We start from the raw sequence: 14,539 nt of genomic DNA on the forward strand, positions 1-14,539 counted from the left end.
TGATCCTGTTGAAGTGAGAGTTCTGCTGCTCAGTTACACAAGGAGCCTTAATTCTTACAGACAACACACTGTACACAAGTCAAATCACTTGAAACATCAATACACATTTTAATTAATACATGACAATAAATATATGGACAAATTAGAAAATAAATTATTAAAAGCATATTAACTCAATATATTAATACAATTTGTGGAGAAACTCCATGAACATAAAACACAACACCGGTTGACAAAACAGCGTTTGACAGAAATTAGTCTGAACATCGATGCAAAATCCACATAGAAACAACACTACAGTCACAACCACACAGTGAATATGTGTTTCAGGTATCTGTCAGGGTCCATAGAGTACAATGTGTGTGCATTTGTGCAATAAATAGCATCTGAATTACGGACGAACACTGAACATGTGCAAAATGGCAAGAAGAGTGCAATTAACAACACAACAATATGTCAAAAATAATATCTATTCTTTCATATATTATCTCTAGGTTAAACTTTATAGATACATACACACACACATATATATATATATATAGATATAGATAGATATATCCGAATTTTGGAACAAGATTATGTCAACTACACAGATCATGTAATCAAGTTAACAGTTCCTATTTGTTGAGAGACAAATGAACAGACTGAAATTTCTCTTACATTCCTTGGTGAGATCTAATTGTCTTTTGCTCTTGATTCTGATTCACACTTCTCCCTCTTTTCTCTTTTTCTCCACGAAGGACACTGGATGGCAGCAGAGCTCCAGTCTGTGACATTCATACCTCCCATGGGACATTTCTCTCTTTTCAGTTGCCCTCCATTAACAAAACATCAGCTTGTCATACTGGTGATCTAGTTGGATTTGCTCGGGGCAAATCTTTATTATTGCACTGGGTTGCAGTCACTATAACTCTGAATATGAATAAGACTGTAGTTTATTATGTGGACTCTTTGTAAACTACACATTTAGCTGCTTACCTAACGGTTACTGAGGTAACTCATGTGATTCCCCCTCTCCTAAACAGTGGTCATAGTTCCCACATTTATACATTCTGCAAAGTCTGAACAAGTGCTTTGCTTGAAGCTCAATTAAAAAAAAAAAAAAAAAAGTTAAAGTGCGGAGTTCTGAAATTAAAAGAAATATAAATTCAACAGGTTTTTAGCTTAATTCACAATCACATTTCTAAAGATTAGATGCAAGAAAATGCAGATTTTCATGCTTTTCATGCTTGTATGTCCACAGACACAGACACGATGTTTCATGATGGTTGTTCAAAGGACAAACCTTACACATGCTCATTTTCATTTCTTCTGCTGCCCTTTAACCTGCAGGGAGGAGAGAAAAACAGAGTTTATTATACTGTTGGCAGATCACCACTCACAGATAAGATACTGTGGCACTGGGTGAACATTCACCCAGTTATACAACAGTTATACAAATGTCTTAAATAGTTCAATTATCTCACCGTTTCCTCCTGATTATTGCAGCAGCAACAGTGAAGCAGGAAATAAATATTACTGCTGTGATTACAAGTGCAGTTCCTGACTGCGACAGTCCTTTCCCTAGAGGAAAACAGCACATGGTTAGGGTCAAGGTTAAGTACAGGAATAAGGTAAATGACATTTCATAAAAAGAGGAAGGTGGAAAGTTTTCACGGTAGCATTTTTACTTTTAAATGCTGAAATCTAACTTCCCCAATTTTTATCTGACCCTTCATCTGTCAGGAGACCTCCCCAGGGAGTTCATGATATTTGGCTTTTACTTGATCATGAAACCTAGTCAGAAAGAAAACTGAAACCATCTCACTTCAGTGAGTCACCGCACAGCTGACTCAGAGGAACAACAATCATCTGTTTACACTGGATTTGCGTAGTCAGACTGTTGAATGCGATAAACCAGTCAGCGCATTGGCTTCACTTCCCTGACTACTTATGTATCACTGTACTGAATCTCAAATTGATTCCCTGTTGTTTAGACTGTGAACATTACATGAGGTGGATCTGGGGGATTTTTTTTGAGTTCCTGGTTCAGTGAACAATGGGACACTCATGCTGTTGATCTGGGAAACAAATACCTAGGCAGCTAAGTGTGCAAACTGGCACACCAAAGTCAAATGTGCCCATTATTTTTCTAATTAGCACACACTGTGGAATATCCCATGGATGTATGACATCAAATCCAGTCAGTGAGCATTACAGGTAAAGATGCTCAATGCTGGGAATCTTCCTGGGCCTCAGTTCAAATAAACAAGTTTGGCAATGGGACTCCCCAGGTGGATGACTTTCTTAAGAACCAAAGACTGGTTGCTGATAATAGAATATACCTCACGACTCTGTTCCTTCATTCCACTGCAGTCACTTCCTGTCACTAAGAATAGTTTGCAACAATGTGGATTGTTAAGAATCCTCTAGGGAACTAATCATCCAGTACACTAGAATAAGACTGGCATCAGGATTCCCCAGACTGGCTTTATAGCTGATTGATACATACCCCTATCTGTTGGATCCTTTTCACCCAAAGAGAAAGGGATCGTCTCCCGCCTCTGTCCCCTCATGCCATTGTTCAGCAGACAATCCACATGTCCATCCCAGCCTGTAGGTATCTGCAGAGTGATGTTCTGGCTGCTGGTAAACGTCTGGTCACTGTTGGATACTGTACTAGTCTGTGTTTGGTCTAACCGGTTGGCGTCAGGTGGAATGTCCCATTCAATTGTTGGCGCGGGTTTTCCTGTAGCAGAGCAGCTAAATACAATTTCCCTGGCTCCTTCCTCACGTGGAACAGACCTTGTATCCACTGCTGATATTCCTTTATGGAGAATTGAAACTCATCATTTTGAGAACTGAGAGCTATTCCAACTATGATCATGTTACAGAATCAGTTGCATTTTAAAAAGTCACAATAAATGTCATAATTTTGGGTTTGAACCAGCAGGTCAGCCGCTGGTATTATTATACTGTGAGTTCTTAATATCTTGTGACTTTATATCCAGAATTCAAAGCCAATAAGTATAACTTTCTCTCAGAATTATTTTATTCTTTTCTTTTAATGTCCATCCATGTATGAAACTGCTGCAATTTACCTTGCACTGTGAGGCAGATCTGCCTCCTTTTGGACCCGTCTGGATACACATTAAATGAGCAGATGTAGCAGCTTTCATCTTGCCATGACACGTTCCTCAGAGTGATGGATGTCGAGCTGAGGGACGCTTCTGTGAAGATCACTTTTCCACGGTAAGGATCATTTACTTGCTGTCCAAACCGCTTGCTGTAGGTCGCTAAGTTCTCGATTGACTCGTCCTTGAAAAGCCTCTGCCACGTGACCTGGAGCACACCTGTTGGGAAGCCCACATGACACGCCTCGATCAGGTAAAAAAAAAAAAAAAAAAAAAACCCAGGAGCTGGTTGAAATAGATAGAGCTGTTTGATGTCTGACAACCAGCCGTTCAAAGATATTACTGAGCAATAAAGCAATTAACGTTTAAATAAAAATAAAAACTCTGTACCTGTAGGATTTGCCACTGCGCACCCGTAATGCGCATCCCCGCCGTAATCAGCTGTTTCATTTCCATACCCGCTTATTTGCGAAGCTGCGGCTGAAAATAAAGGCGGATGAAGGTCAGTAAGCAAACTTAAAATATGTATACATACAAATATACTGGTTACGTAATTTAGTAATGCATGACTTATAAATAAAAGATACGGAGCATATTTTGCATTTTTAATAAAATACTAATATCCCTCCAAGCCCTTACTACTTTACATTATGTTATGTAATAATATAGCTCATAAATTACATTTTGATTTAATATAGGCGAGATTATAATATCTGACTCCAAAAAGGCTGTGCTCCTTTCAATAATTCATTAAAATAATTAAGAACTACCACACTGAATATAGAGGGAGCTGTCCTCTCCTGTCAGTGCCACTCACCTTCAAACAGCACACAGATAAATATCAGTACGTGCAGCATTGTTCGTCCCCTGCTGTCTGTACAGAGCACACTTTCAGTTTTCCCTCTGAGCTGAGCTTTAAATAAGGACGCCTGAATAGTGAAACCAAGAGCATGACGTGGACTGGGTGAGGAGGAGGGGTTCTCCAAGCACTTTATTACGATCCATAGATGAGCATGTGAAATATGAAATCTGGGAATTAAGGAATGCTTTACAATGAATGTGTCATATTGGTTCTGTCCATCAGGAATACATAGAAAAGTCCTCTTCCTGTACATGTGGTTGAATTATATATTTACATGATACAATAAAATATATCTGTTATCATATGAATATTAGATATTCTTATGTAATATACACATGATAACAGGACTAATACGTTATTATTGAACTGAAATAACAAGACTACAGGAGATGATAGAGTACTCTAAATGCAGATGTACTGAAATGATGTTTCAGTGAAACTTTCCAGTCCAGTAAGTCCAGTAAACTGTACACTTACTGTATTTCTGCACTGCACTGACAACACCTCCAGTAATCTCAAGTGGTTAAAAAAATCCCAGAAGCAGAAGTAGCTACTGCCATGATCTTTGGTGTTAAGCCTCTGGTGTTTAGAGGTTTTGACACCACCAATACTGAGAGTGATAATATACATATTTTGGTGGTGTTAGCGTGATTGTAATCATGTGATATCTGTTGTATGTTGCCACCATGAACTGATTTCACAACTTGTAGTGGGAAAGTCCACCCTGATGGGAATACAGTAATTATGTATTTCTGCTTAACAAGATGAGAAATATTTAGTAGAAGAGTTTGACAAGGGCTTCTCAACACTAATGAATCACCTGCATTAGCATGGAGGCCAGTATATTGTACTGTACTATATTACACTGTATGGTATCCTCAGTTCTCATTTACAGGCTCATATCCCAGTCAGATCATAAAAGAGTTATTACCCTTCAAACCTGCAGTGTGGAACTTCTGTCTTCCCCTTTTGTCAGTGAGAGTAATTATCGTCCTCGCTGACGACTGCTTTCTGTTTTTAAGGCTTCATCCATCCAAATACATTTTACTTTAAAACACATCACTTTTGCTACGTTGACGCCTGGCATCCACACTACTCTGGAGTTTTTCGAACCCCTAAAAAACAAAGCCTTTGGAAACTGTGCTGGTCCTGTTTTAGTTTCAAGACTTTTGGAAATGATGATGCAGACTCCCACATCTGCTTCCTATTCTTTGACTGCTGAATGCAAATGCATGGATAACGAATTGCAAATGTTGCTGACCCTGGTGTCTTTGCTAGCAGTTGTTGTGCAGTTACTTTTTGCCATTGCTGTTTCTTGTAATATTTTCTGCAACACAAATATTAGTATGGACAGAGATTGTTTCTGATAAGGAGCCTAGATTGCTTTTGTTTTGAAACTTGTTTAAACTGAAAATGTTTTAATGTAGATGAAGCCTTAGACTGTAATTCTTCCATGGAACGCCAAGTTTCTTTTTTATCTGGAAAATCTGAAACTTTTCTTCAGCTCTCACGTTGATACTGGTGCAGCAGCATGGGAATGTGACAACAGGTTTAGAAATCAGGCCTCCAGTGAATTACAGAGAGACTTACTTGGAGCTGATAAGCTTAATCAGCATTGCATGAACTTGTTTGGCAAAGACTTAAATGCTGCTTAATATAAACCCTTATTTTCTTTCCAAAGATACTTCATTATGACATTCAGTTGGCGGTTAATTGGTGACTTTTTAGTTGTTTCTTTTCCTGGTAAACTTTGTTTCACTTCAGTTTAAAGAACAACTATACAGTCATGCTTAGTAATCCTCACAAGTCACTGCAAACCTCTGCCCTCACACCCCAAGTACAATGAACTCCTCACACGGAACACCCTGTGATTTTATCTGAAGGAAATGCACTAAGGGTACATAACTGTCTTGTGCAGTGACTGCACATTTTGTCACAAGGATACCCTTCCTGCAGGAAGGAGTGAGAGCAGGGTCATGTTCTGACAGAGGTCAGATCTGAACACAAATGTCATGGTGCATGGTTTGATGGCTGCAGTCCCTCATCATGCCTCTGTAGGTTCATCGTCCAAGAAACAATTCATATTCTTATATAGTTAAGTTTGTTATTTCTTGTTTACTTAACAGACTGGAGAGGAAGGTACTGTATATTTCCTCATGAGTTATCATGTGGTCATGTTCTTGGAAAGAACCTAACTGCTCTGAGGAAGAGTTACTAGATTATATGACAACATTCTTCAGTGATGAATGGACTCACATCGACATGGGATAATGGATTATATAAAACTACTAGCTGCTTTTACAGAAACTACTTAAATGGATTATTACAAACATAAAGACATTTTTTGTGTCTTGATTTAATGTGACTGAACTATCATCAGTCATCATTTTCATTTCAATATCACACTGACTCATGATATAAAACCCAGATAAATGTATGAGTCATTAAGGTGTGCTCCAGATGGACTGTATCAAGTTGTACATAATGTGAATGAATTCATTTTAATATGGCTATTTAAGATTATAGATATTGTGGTTCATGTGTTTCCTGATCATAAGGGACTCATGTGGGAAGTACCTGTTCTACATGGCACCTGACACCTGTAATAAGAGCATGCATCACTAAAACATAGTTAGTGGTTTGTGGTTAAGCAATATTACCAAGCCCTAATATTAAAGCTCCAACGCCATGATCTAGATCAGACCAGAAAGTACACAGTAGAGGCAGTAGAAGTATACAGTAGACTATTTTGGTCATAAAGGCCACTTCTCTAAATTTTAAACTCAACGCACCATTTATTGATAGTCACAGTCTGCCAGTAAATGTCAAAAAAACTTCAGTTTCCTTTCTTAGAAAGTTTAATTTGAATCTAGGTGAAAGAACTCGGGGTTCAAATGAGTTTCTGCTGCTGCTGCTTGAGCTTTTGTTTTACAAACAAAATCAATACGCAGGAAAATATGCCAATGGTTGGGTAAGCATTGTCCGTCTGATATGGCCCTTGGGAGCATAACCTGTGGTGTCAGGTGATATACCACAGATCAACTTGGCTGAAAAATAAACAGGGTTGGTTAGGTTGAGCCACAAAAACAACTCAGTCAGGTTTAGGGAAAACTACAGGGATGTATCACACGACCACTACAGGCTTAACGACAAAACATAATTATAGATCGTAATAAGCTGTTTGCTGTCATGATATGGTGCAGGGAATGGAGGGAAGGTCTGGGGTCTTCTGGTGGCTGAATGGAAAATGGCAGGTCTGAACCTTACCAGACAGGAGTTGTGATCGTGACCTACAGGGTCATGTTTAGTGTGGGAGGACAGTCTCTCGCTGTTCTTGCAACTTCATGCTTCAGTGCACTAGCTAACCAACTAATAACAACATACAGAGCTAACTAGCATGTTGCTACAGAGCACTGTGCAACCTACTGAGCAATGATCATCCTAAGCTGCCTCACCTGAGCAACAACTACTGAACAGAGTCTTCATACAGAGGACCTATGGTGCAATTCAGCCATATTGCTGGATTGCACATATATTACATTATCTGATTATTATTATCAATAGCATTTTAATCAATCAGGAAAATTCATTTTCTGATTAGTCTTTAATAATTTTCTAAATTTATAATAGGTTGACTGTGTAAAATATTTGTCCAGTACCTCAAAATTGTAAAGTATTGTCCTTGATCTTTCATCTGTGTGATGATGATGAGTAGTTTAAACAGCAAAAGAGGATGTTTTGAATCTCTATCTGCTGGTTTACACTTAGAAATGATTAGAAATGATCAGTCAGCTGGAAAGGGGAGTTTCAAACAAGGAAGTCTCTTTGCTGATTATTTAATTAATTAAGCTACAAGGAAATGTTCATTACACTTAATATCTTCAGGTTTGTCAACAGATAATATTTCATTTAGAGAAATTATATTGATAATTAAAAATGTAAATAGGGCTTAGTATCAGTACAACTGCATATCAAAATATACAAATACACAAGCACAGGTATGTTATTTTCTTTTTCTTTTTTTGATTCAGTTGTTTTCATAGTTCTCAGTTTGGATAGAAATCAGTTGATATTCCATCTTAAATGAGTTCTGTTTGCTTTGTTTCCTGTTTTGTTTGTCAGCTTTGCATTATCATTAACACCTGACAAAAACAAATGCTGACCTCAACAGTCAGGACAGCTGACTCACTTCCCTTAACATCTTCCTTTGTCATGCTGAGGGAATCAGTCCTCTTGACCTCTAATAACACCTACTGCAACAGGCCCAGATGAAAAGAAATGCAGGAAAAGTAAATCACCTTATATGCATACCTTGATCTTCTCAAAACAGAGTAGGGGGTTTCAGGTATTAGACACTGCTATTAGTACTTCCTCTGTAAATAAACAGGATAGTCAATATTAGCTGGGGAACACCAGACAGAGAAAAACAATAACAAAGAACTGAAAGTCTGTCAAGGTGTTCGTCTGATGAAAATGAAAGAACATCCTTCTCATACATTAAGGTGCAATAAAGGGAGAAAATTCACATAAATCAACTATATTGACTTATTAAGTCTTATTAAGTTAAAGTTTAAGTTACACTAGATTCAATTTGTTTCAATTTGATTTGATTTGATTTGATTTGATTTACCATGCACACTGAAGTATTAATTAAATCAAGTACCTACCTTTGATAGTAATATTAAAATAGTTTTCACCATCCACTGGTATTTACACTGAAAAAAAGATTTCATACATACGAACAGTAGGTGGCACTGTTGTACCCTGTCCCTCTTTGTTATGATCTTACAAACCACAACTGGGTTGATATTCAGTTTTACATCGACTCATATTAGAGTGGCATCTAGTTGTCGTCTGAGGGATTATACAAGAGTCACCACTGTGAATAAAAAGTGAGGGCTTTTAAATTTATTGAACTGCCCATATTACAATATTACAATTTACATAAAATCTAAAAATTATTACAAATTCAGAAGTGGCCAAAACACAAAAACAAAGCTGGGGTATTACTGTGAATAAAAATTTGGAATAAAAGCATCTCTTCTCTGTTACATTGATAATAATGATAAACCCTGCATTATAATATAATATGTATTATTTCTTATTGTTATTAAGTCTGCAACTTTTCAAGTTAAATACACTGATACTCCTACAGATGAATTAAGTACCTGGCACATATTTCACAAAGCAAAAGAGTGCCACCTTGTGGGCAAATATTCTAATTACACTTAAATTGTAACGCATGCATGTGGAGATGGGTACAGTGTGAAGTGAAACTTCCCAGAACCTGTGTCTGTGTCGCTCATAAACATGTTGGAGTTATTAGTATTAATGTTGGAGCCATGTATTTTAACAGTTGAGTAAAGTCCACTCTCTCTTCGTATGAAGGTGCTGTATGGTTCAACGTCTTGTGTCTCCTGCAGAGTAATGTATGTATTAAAATATGATTCAGTTTAAATGAACTACATACATGAAGGTGTGACATTTTCTGTCCATTACCTGGCCAGGACGACTGCTCAGTGGTTCTTGTTGTCTTCTGTTGTTTAAAATGACAAACAACAATGCATTAGTGGTCTTGATGTTATCATTGATATTCACCACACACTGTGGTGTCTATTTTTATATGCAAGACAGGAAATGAAAGACCAGGTCTTCCTTCACTGATACTTATGAAACTAAAAGTCAAGGTCTTGACATTTATGACTGCAGGGCATTTATAGTCACTCAAACTGAGATAAACATGTTGTACCAAGTGATATTGTTAAAATAATAAAATGGATGACCAACAAAAGTATTTTTAAATATTACTTGACTCACAAAATGAGTTATGTAAATTAACCTCAGGTAAATATTTGTTAACCACAATGATGTAACCATATTGTCAAAGAGCGTCTTATGCTAAAAGTACAACACCACACTGTAAAAACTGTTGGCAGTAAACGGCATGCATTTATCATACAGAAGTATTACCATCAAAATCTACTCAAATTACCAAAAGTTAAAGTACTCATTATGCAGAATGACTCATTTCAGAATCATACACAATATATTATACTATCAGATTATAACTATGGAAGCATTAGTGTTTAAATGTTGCACTGGTAGAAGTAGGACAAACCAGCGACTTTTATGTTTACAGTATTACTGTGTGATTTACTGTTTAATTATATTTTGAATTAATAATTTGAATCTACAAAGTAACAAATAACTGCAGTGGAGTGAACATTTCCCTTTGAACTGTAATGAAGTAGAAGTAGAAGTAACCTAAAATTGTACTAAAGTACAGAACATGAGGAAATGTACTCAGTTACTTTGCATGACTGGATGTTACTAACTAATGTCATGAAGCATTCCTAAAGATATGAATATTATAACAGTCTCTCACCCATGATGTATGCCTCTGTAGATAAATCCCAGGATAACTCCAGTTATAATGATAACTATAGCTACACCAATCAAAACACATGGGATCAGGCTTTCTGTGGAACCAGCGACAGCTTCCTCCTCTAAATCAGTGTACAGAAAAAAATCTGTCAAAAAACTGACAGTGATATTTACAATATTTATAAAGAGACCTAAAAATACAGGTATAATTCTACCATGTTAACAGTCCAATGCAATGTCAACACAGTGGGAAATAACCAAGAATGAAGATATATACTTAAATGTATTTACCTTCCACAGTGACGTTGAGATGGAGAATAAATGTTCCACCAGGATATGCACACTCACAGGTGTAGTTCCCACTGTCCTCTGCTGTTAAATTGGTCAGGTGGAGGAACACAGTCTGATTCTCTGTCATGAGTCTGAACCTGGAGTCACATTCATACTCAAAATCCTGTCCATGTTTATACAGCAGTTTACACTCTTCTCCTCTGCTCCTCTCTGTTCTGATCTTACACACTATAAGTGTGATGATATCTGTGTCGTTGCCTTGTTTTGTGTTGTTGGTGCAGACTGGAGTGACATCTGGTTTGCTCCCGAGTGTCTTCACAAGAGTCACTGCAAACAATAAGAAACACAGTCAGGAAGTTAACAGTATCACTTGTATTTATGTATTTAGTGAATATTAAAACACATAAGTTTAGTTTTCTACTTTGACAGACAGATTAATAGAGAACGACGACTTGCATTAATTTGACATTATGAAGATTAGTTTCTGTACAGTACCTCCGTCTCCAAAACACACAGTTAGTGGCAGAAGCAGAACAAAGAACAGAGTCCATCCACCCATACTGGTCAAGAGGCAGCTGCTGCTGGTAGTGTGCAGTATACTGTACTGAAGGAAGGAGCACAGACACACCTCTCTGCACGGTTCTCTGGCTAAACTTCAAACTCTCACTTCTCACAGAGGAACTCATCTAATCAGGAAGTGCTTCTACAGGACTGTTCTGCTTTCACATTAAGACTCTGAGGGTCAGACAGACAGCACGCGCATGAATATTGACTATAATAACTGTAGCTGTCTTGTTTGGTGAAGATAAATTGTCATGCTTAGAGGGAAAACTAACTTTGGTCAGAATACCAACATGCTGAAACTGCGATGTTTGCTTTTGTGGTCATGACATATATAGAGACCTGCAAATAGGAAGCAGCATAGCTGCTCGATGAAATGTCCTTCACCTCTTTCATAAAGAAACCAATGCGTCGTCTTCACACTGTTAGAACTTAACACAACTGTAAGTGACAAAAACACATATCACACAATGTAAGTGACTTCACAATGTTCAAATGAAGATTTCACAAGTGATAAGACGTTGTCAAAGCACTAATATGCAAAATATAATGTAATGTAATGTGAAATAATGACAAGAAGACCCAGATTCTTCTCCTCATATGGTTTTAAGGACATTACAGTGAGATTAAGAAAGGCCTCAACTTTGGCGATGACCACTTAATCAGGAAGGATCTGGAGACGACTGTGCAGGACTCAAAGCGAGGTATGTGTGTCAGCAAACTGAAATGCTCCCACAGGAACTGTTATATAGTATTTACATCCTTTATTATTTTTCTTGACTCGCTAACTGAGTCAAAACCAAACAGCTTTATACAGAGCATATGTGAATAAACAAGCCACCCTCAGTTTATAGAACTGGAGATGTTGAGGCTGAATAAACGTCTACTCTCTCTCACAGATGACACATGAAGTAAAGATCAACCATCGTTAATCAGAAAACATCCTGCATCAACAATAATGTACAAAAACCTTTTATATATGAATGAAATTGGATACCTCTAAGAACAGAAGGACTTTAGTCAACTATGATCAGTAACTGTCTCAATAAGTTGAGAACATCCACATATTACACTGTTATGTATCTTCATTGGTTTAAAGGTTTTCATAACTTGGATCAGTCTCTCTTTCATTTATTTCCAAGTGGACAGTTATTTCATTACTTGCTGAATTTGTCCTGGTGTCATGTTGATGGTGAACTGAGGAGATAGTTTGGTAGAGATCACCTGCCCGACCCTGAAGGCTGGTGTAGGGGTCATCTGGGTCAACTTGGTCCTGTGTAAAAATTAAAACCTTACATATCACATCTAACATTGTCTGACTGCTGGTTTCCACATGTAAGAAACAGATGTCTCCATGTCATTTTCACACTTTACATGAGATGAAATGATCACTGAATGATAACAGAAAGCTCAGTTAATCTTTTCTCCTAATCATTATGTGTGAAGACTGGAAATAAAACAGTATATTTATGTGCAGTATGTTTGGTTACAAATGTTAAAGCTTCTCTCTGAGTTTAAAGATACAGAATAAAAGAATACATGACTCACCACAGAACCTGGAGTTTCATATACAGTTAATCCAGACGTGGTCGACCTTGAACAGCATCTTTAAACGTGATGGGAAACACCAAAGACATGCACATACAAATATGTAAAAATGTTTTTTTCTTCACATATTAAGGGATGAATAATGTAAGACTGCAGAGAAGGTCATTATCCAAACTGAAAAAAAAACGAAAAAAAGAAAGAAAAATATTAACTATTTCAACTCTAATAGTCTCTCACCCATAACATTTTGTCTTGTGGATAAATACCAGAATGACTCCAGTGATAATGATGACTGTTGTTACACTAGTTGTTATTGCAGTCACTTTCCAGATTTCTGTCAAACTGCTGGGCTCTTCATCCTCTAAAGGATTGAGAGGAAAAAGAAAATGGTTGTCAGAAAAGGCACACTGACATCGACACTATCCCAGCTAACTAACTAAAGGCATTCAGCTATGAATATAGTATGTAATAAAAAAACGACACCCATGTGGACTTTCACTACCTGAGTAAAATTAAAACATTACTACTCTGCACTTTTTATTCTGTAATTTCATACAGTAAGTGCATCCATCACACTGCCATTGAAATTTATCATAGTCTTAAAGCTTGAATGACAAAAGCATTAAAATAAATCACCTACCTTCCACAGTGACGTTGAGATGGAGAATAAGTGTTCCACCAGGATATGCACACTGACAGTTGTAGTTCCCACTGTCCTCTGCTGTTAAATTGGTCAGGTGGAGGAACACAGTCTGATTCTCTGTCATGAGTCGGAACCTGGAGTCACATTCATACTCAAAGTCCTGTCCATGTTGATACAGAAGACGACACTCTTCTCCTCTGCTCCTCTCTGTTCTGATCCTACACACTAAAAGTGTGATGATATCTGTGTCGTTGCCTTGTTTTGTGTTGTTGGTGCAGACTGGAGTGACATCTGGTTTGCTCCCGAGTGTCTTCACAAGAGTCACTGCAACATTATTTATGCATTTAGTGAATATTAAATCACATAAGTTTAGTTTTCTACTTTGACAGACAGATTAATAGAGAACGAAGACTTGCATTAATTTGACATTATGAAGATTAGTTTCTGTACAGTACCTCTGTCTCCAAAACACACAGTTAGTGGCAGAAGCAGAACAAAGAACAGAGTCCATCCACCCATACTGGTCAAGAGGCAGCTGCTGCTGGTAGTGTGCAGTATACTGTACTGAAGGAAGGAGCACAGACACACCTCTCTGCACGGTTCTCTTCAAACTTCAAACTCTCAGCTTTCACAGATGTCTGAGCTGATTCTTCTATTAAGGAAGTGTCTCTACAGGACTGTTCTGCTTTCACACAAGAGTCTCTAAAGGTCAAACAGTGAATTAACTCACTTGTCAAAGTAACAAAATAGTCATGTTTGGGGGGGGGGACTTAACATTGGCCAGTAAGACTAATCTTAAAAAACGTACCTATGTTATATGTGCAAATAAAAAGATATCCGGTCATCAAACATCAGGTCTACAGTCACATGTTCAGGCTACATTTGGAGCTGGATCCACTAAGAACCTGCATTAAGTATTGCCTGTGCTCAGTGACTTCACTTTGAGTTTAACCTGTATTCAGAACTACATGCACTGGTCTAACAGTTGTTTTGTCAGTGAGAGTTGTACATCATGCAACAAGCTAAAACTGAGATAGTTGCATTTGTGGTCATAATATATTTAGAAGCCTAAGCTTAAAGTACAAATAGGAAGCTGTGTGGCAGCTCATTGTAATGTGTGTCCCTTCATCTCTTTCA

General features: G+C 37.5%; 2 protein-coding genes across 4 annotated transcripts; both read right to left on the bottom strand.

Annotated features, from left to right (window-relative positions):
- Nucleotides 1–84: 84 nt before the first annotated feature.
- Nucleotides 85–4,036, bottom strand: LOC108892869 (OX-2 membrane glycoprotein). The gene is made up of 6 exons (XM_018690640.2): nt 3,931–4,036; nt 3,504–3,593; nt 3,081–3,332; nt 2,492–2,806; nt 1,467–1,563; nt 85–1,326 (listed from the first exon to the last, which is right to left on the bottom strand). Exons 1-6 carry the CDS (start codon nt 3,968–3,970, stop codon nt 1,287–1,289), a joined length of 834 nt encoding a protein of 277 aa, XP_018546156.1. The 5' UTR covers nt 3,971–4,036; the 3' UTR covers nt 85–1,286.
- Nucleotides 4,037–8,855: 4,819 nt separating this feature from the next.
- On the bottom strand, nt 8,856–14,179 carry LOC108892871 (uncharacterized). 3 transcript variants are annotated; one of them, XM_051066034.1, is made up of 6 exons: nt 13,858–14,046; nt 13,537–13,726; nt 10,651–10,787; nt 10,361–10,481; nt 9,475–9,511; nt 8,856–9,392 (listed from the first exon to the last, which is right to left on the bottom strand). In XM_051066034.1, exons 1-6 carry the CDS (start codon nt 13,919–13,921, stop codon nt 9,204–9,206), a joined length of 738 nt encoding a protein of 245 aa, XP_050921991.1. In that variant the 5' UTR covers nt 13,922–14,046; the 3' UTR covers nt 8,856–9,203. The 3 variants fall into 3 exon arrangements, with proteins under 3 accessions (XP_050921991.1, XP_050921992.1, XP_050921990.1); XM_051066035.1 differs by lacking the exon at nt 10,651–10,787 and having other exon boundaries at nt 13,400–13,726; nt 13,858–14,179; XM_051066033.1 differs by lacking the exon at nt 13,537–13,726 and having other exon boundaries at nt 10,651–10,977; nt 13,858–14,043.
- Nucleotides 14,180–14,539: the final 360 nt, after the last annotated feature.

This window comes from Lates calcarifer, linkage group LG7_2 (genome assembly GCF_001640805.2).
Source record: "Lates calcarifer isolate ASB-BC8 linkage group LG7_2, TLL_Latcal_v3, whole genome shotgun sequence".
In the NCBI taxonomy this organism is placed as follows: Eukaryota; Metazoa; Chordata; class Actinopteri; family Centropomidae; genus Lates; species Lates calcarifer.

What these genes read in the sequence shown, in the direction of transcription:
- LOC108892871 (XM_051066035.1), bottom strand. Translation starts at nt 13,921, where the DNA reads ATGGGTGGATGGACTCTGTTCTTTGTTCTGCTTCTGCCACTAACTGTG. An exon ending in TGTGTGTTTTGGAGACAGAG is followed by an intron (nt 13,727 to 13,857) that starts GTACTGTACAGA and finishes ATAATGTTGCAG; the next exon opens with TGACTCTTGTGAAGACACTC. An exon ending in TGAGCAGTCGTCCTGGCCAG is followed by an intron (nt 9,393 to 9,474) that starts GTAATGGACAGA and finishes ATTACTCTGCAG; the next exon opens with GAGACACAAGACGTTGAACC.
- LOC108892869 (XM_018690640.2), bottom strand. Translation starts at nt 3,970, where the DNA reads ATGCTGCACGTACTGATATTTATCTGTGTGCTGTTTGAAG. An exon ending in GATCTGCCTCACAGTGCAAG is followed by an intron (nt 2,807 to 3,080) that starts GTAAATTGCAGC and finishes TTCTCCATAAAG; the next exon opens with GAATATCAGCAGTGGATACA. An exon ending in GCAATAATCAGGAGGAAACG is followed by an intron (nt 1,327 to 1,466) that starts GTGAGATAATTG and finishes TCCTCCCTGCAG; the next exon opens with GTTAAAGGGCAGCAGAAGAA.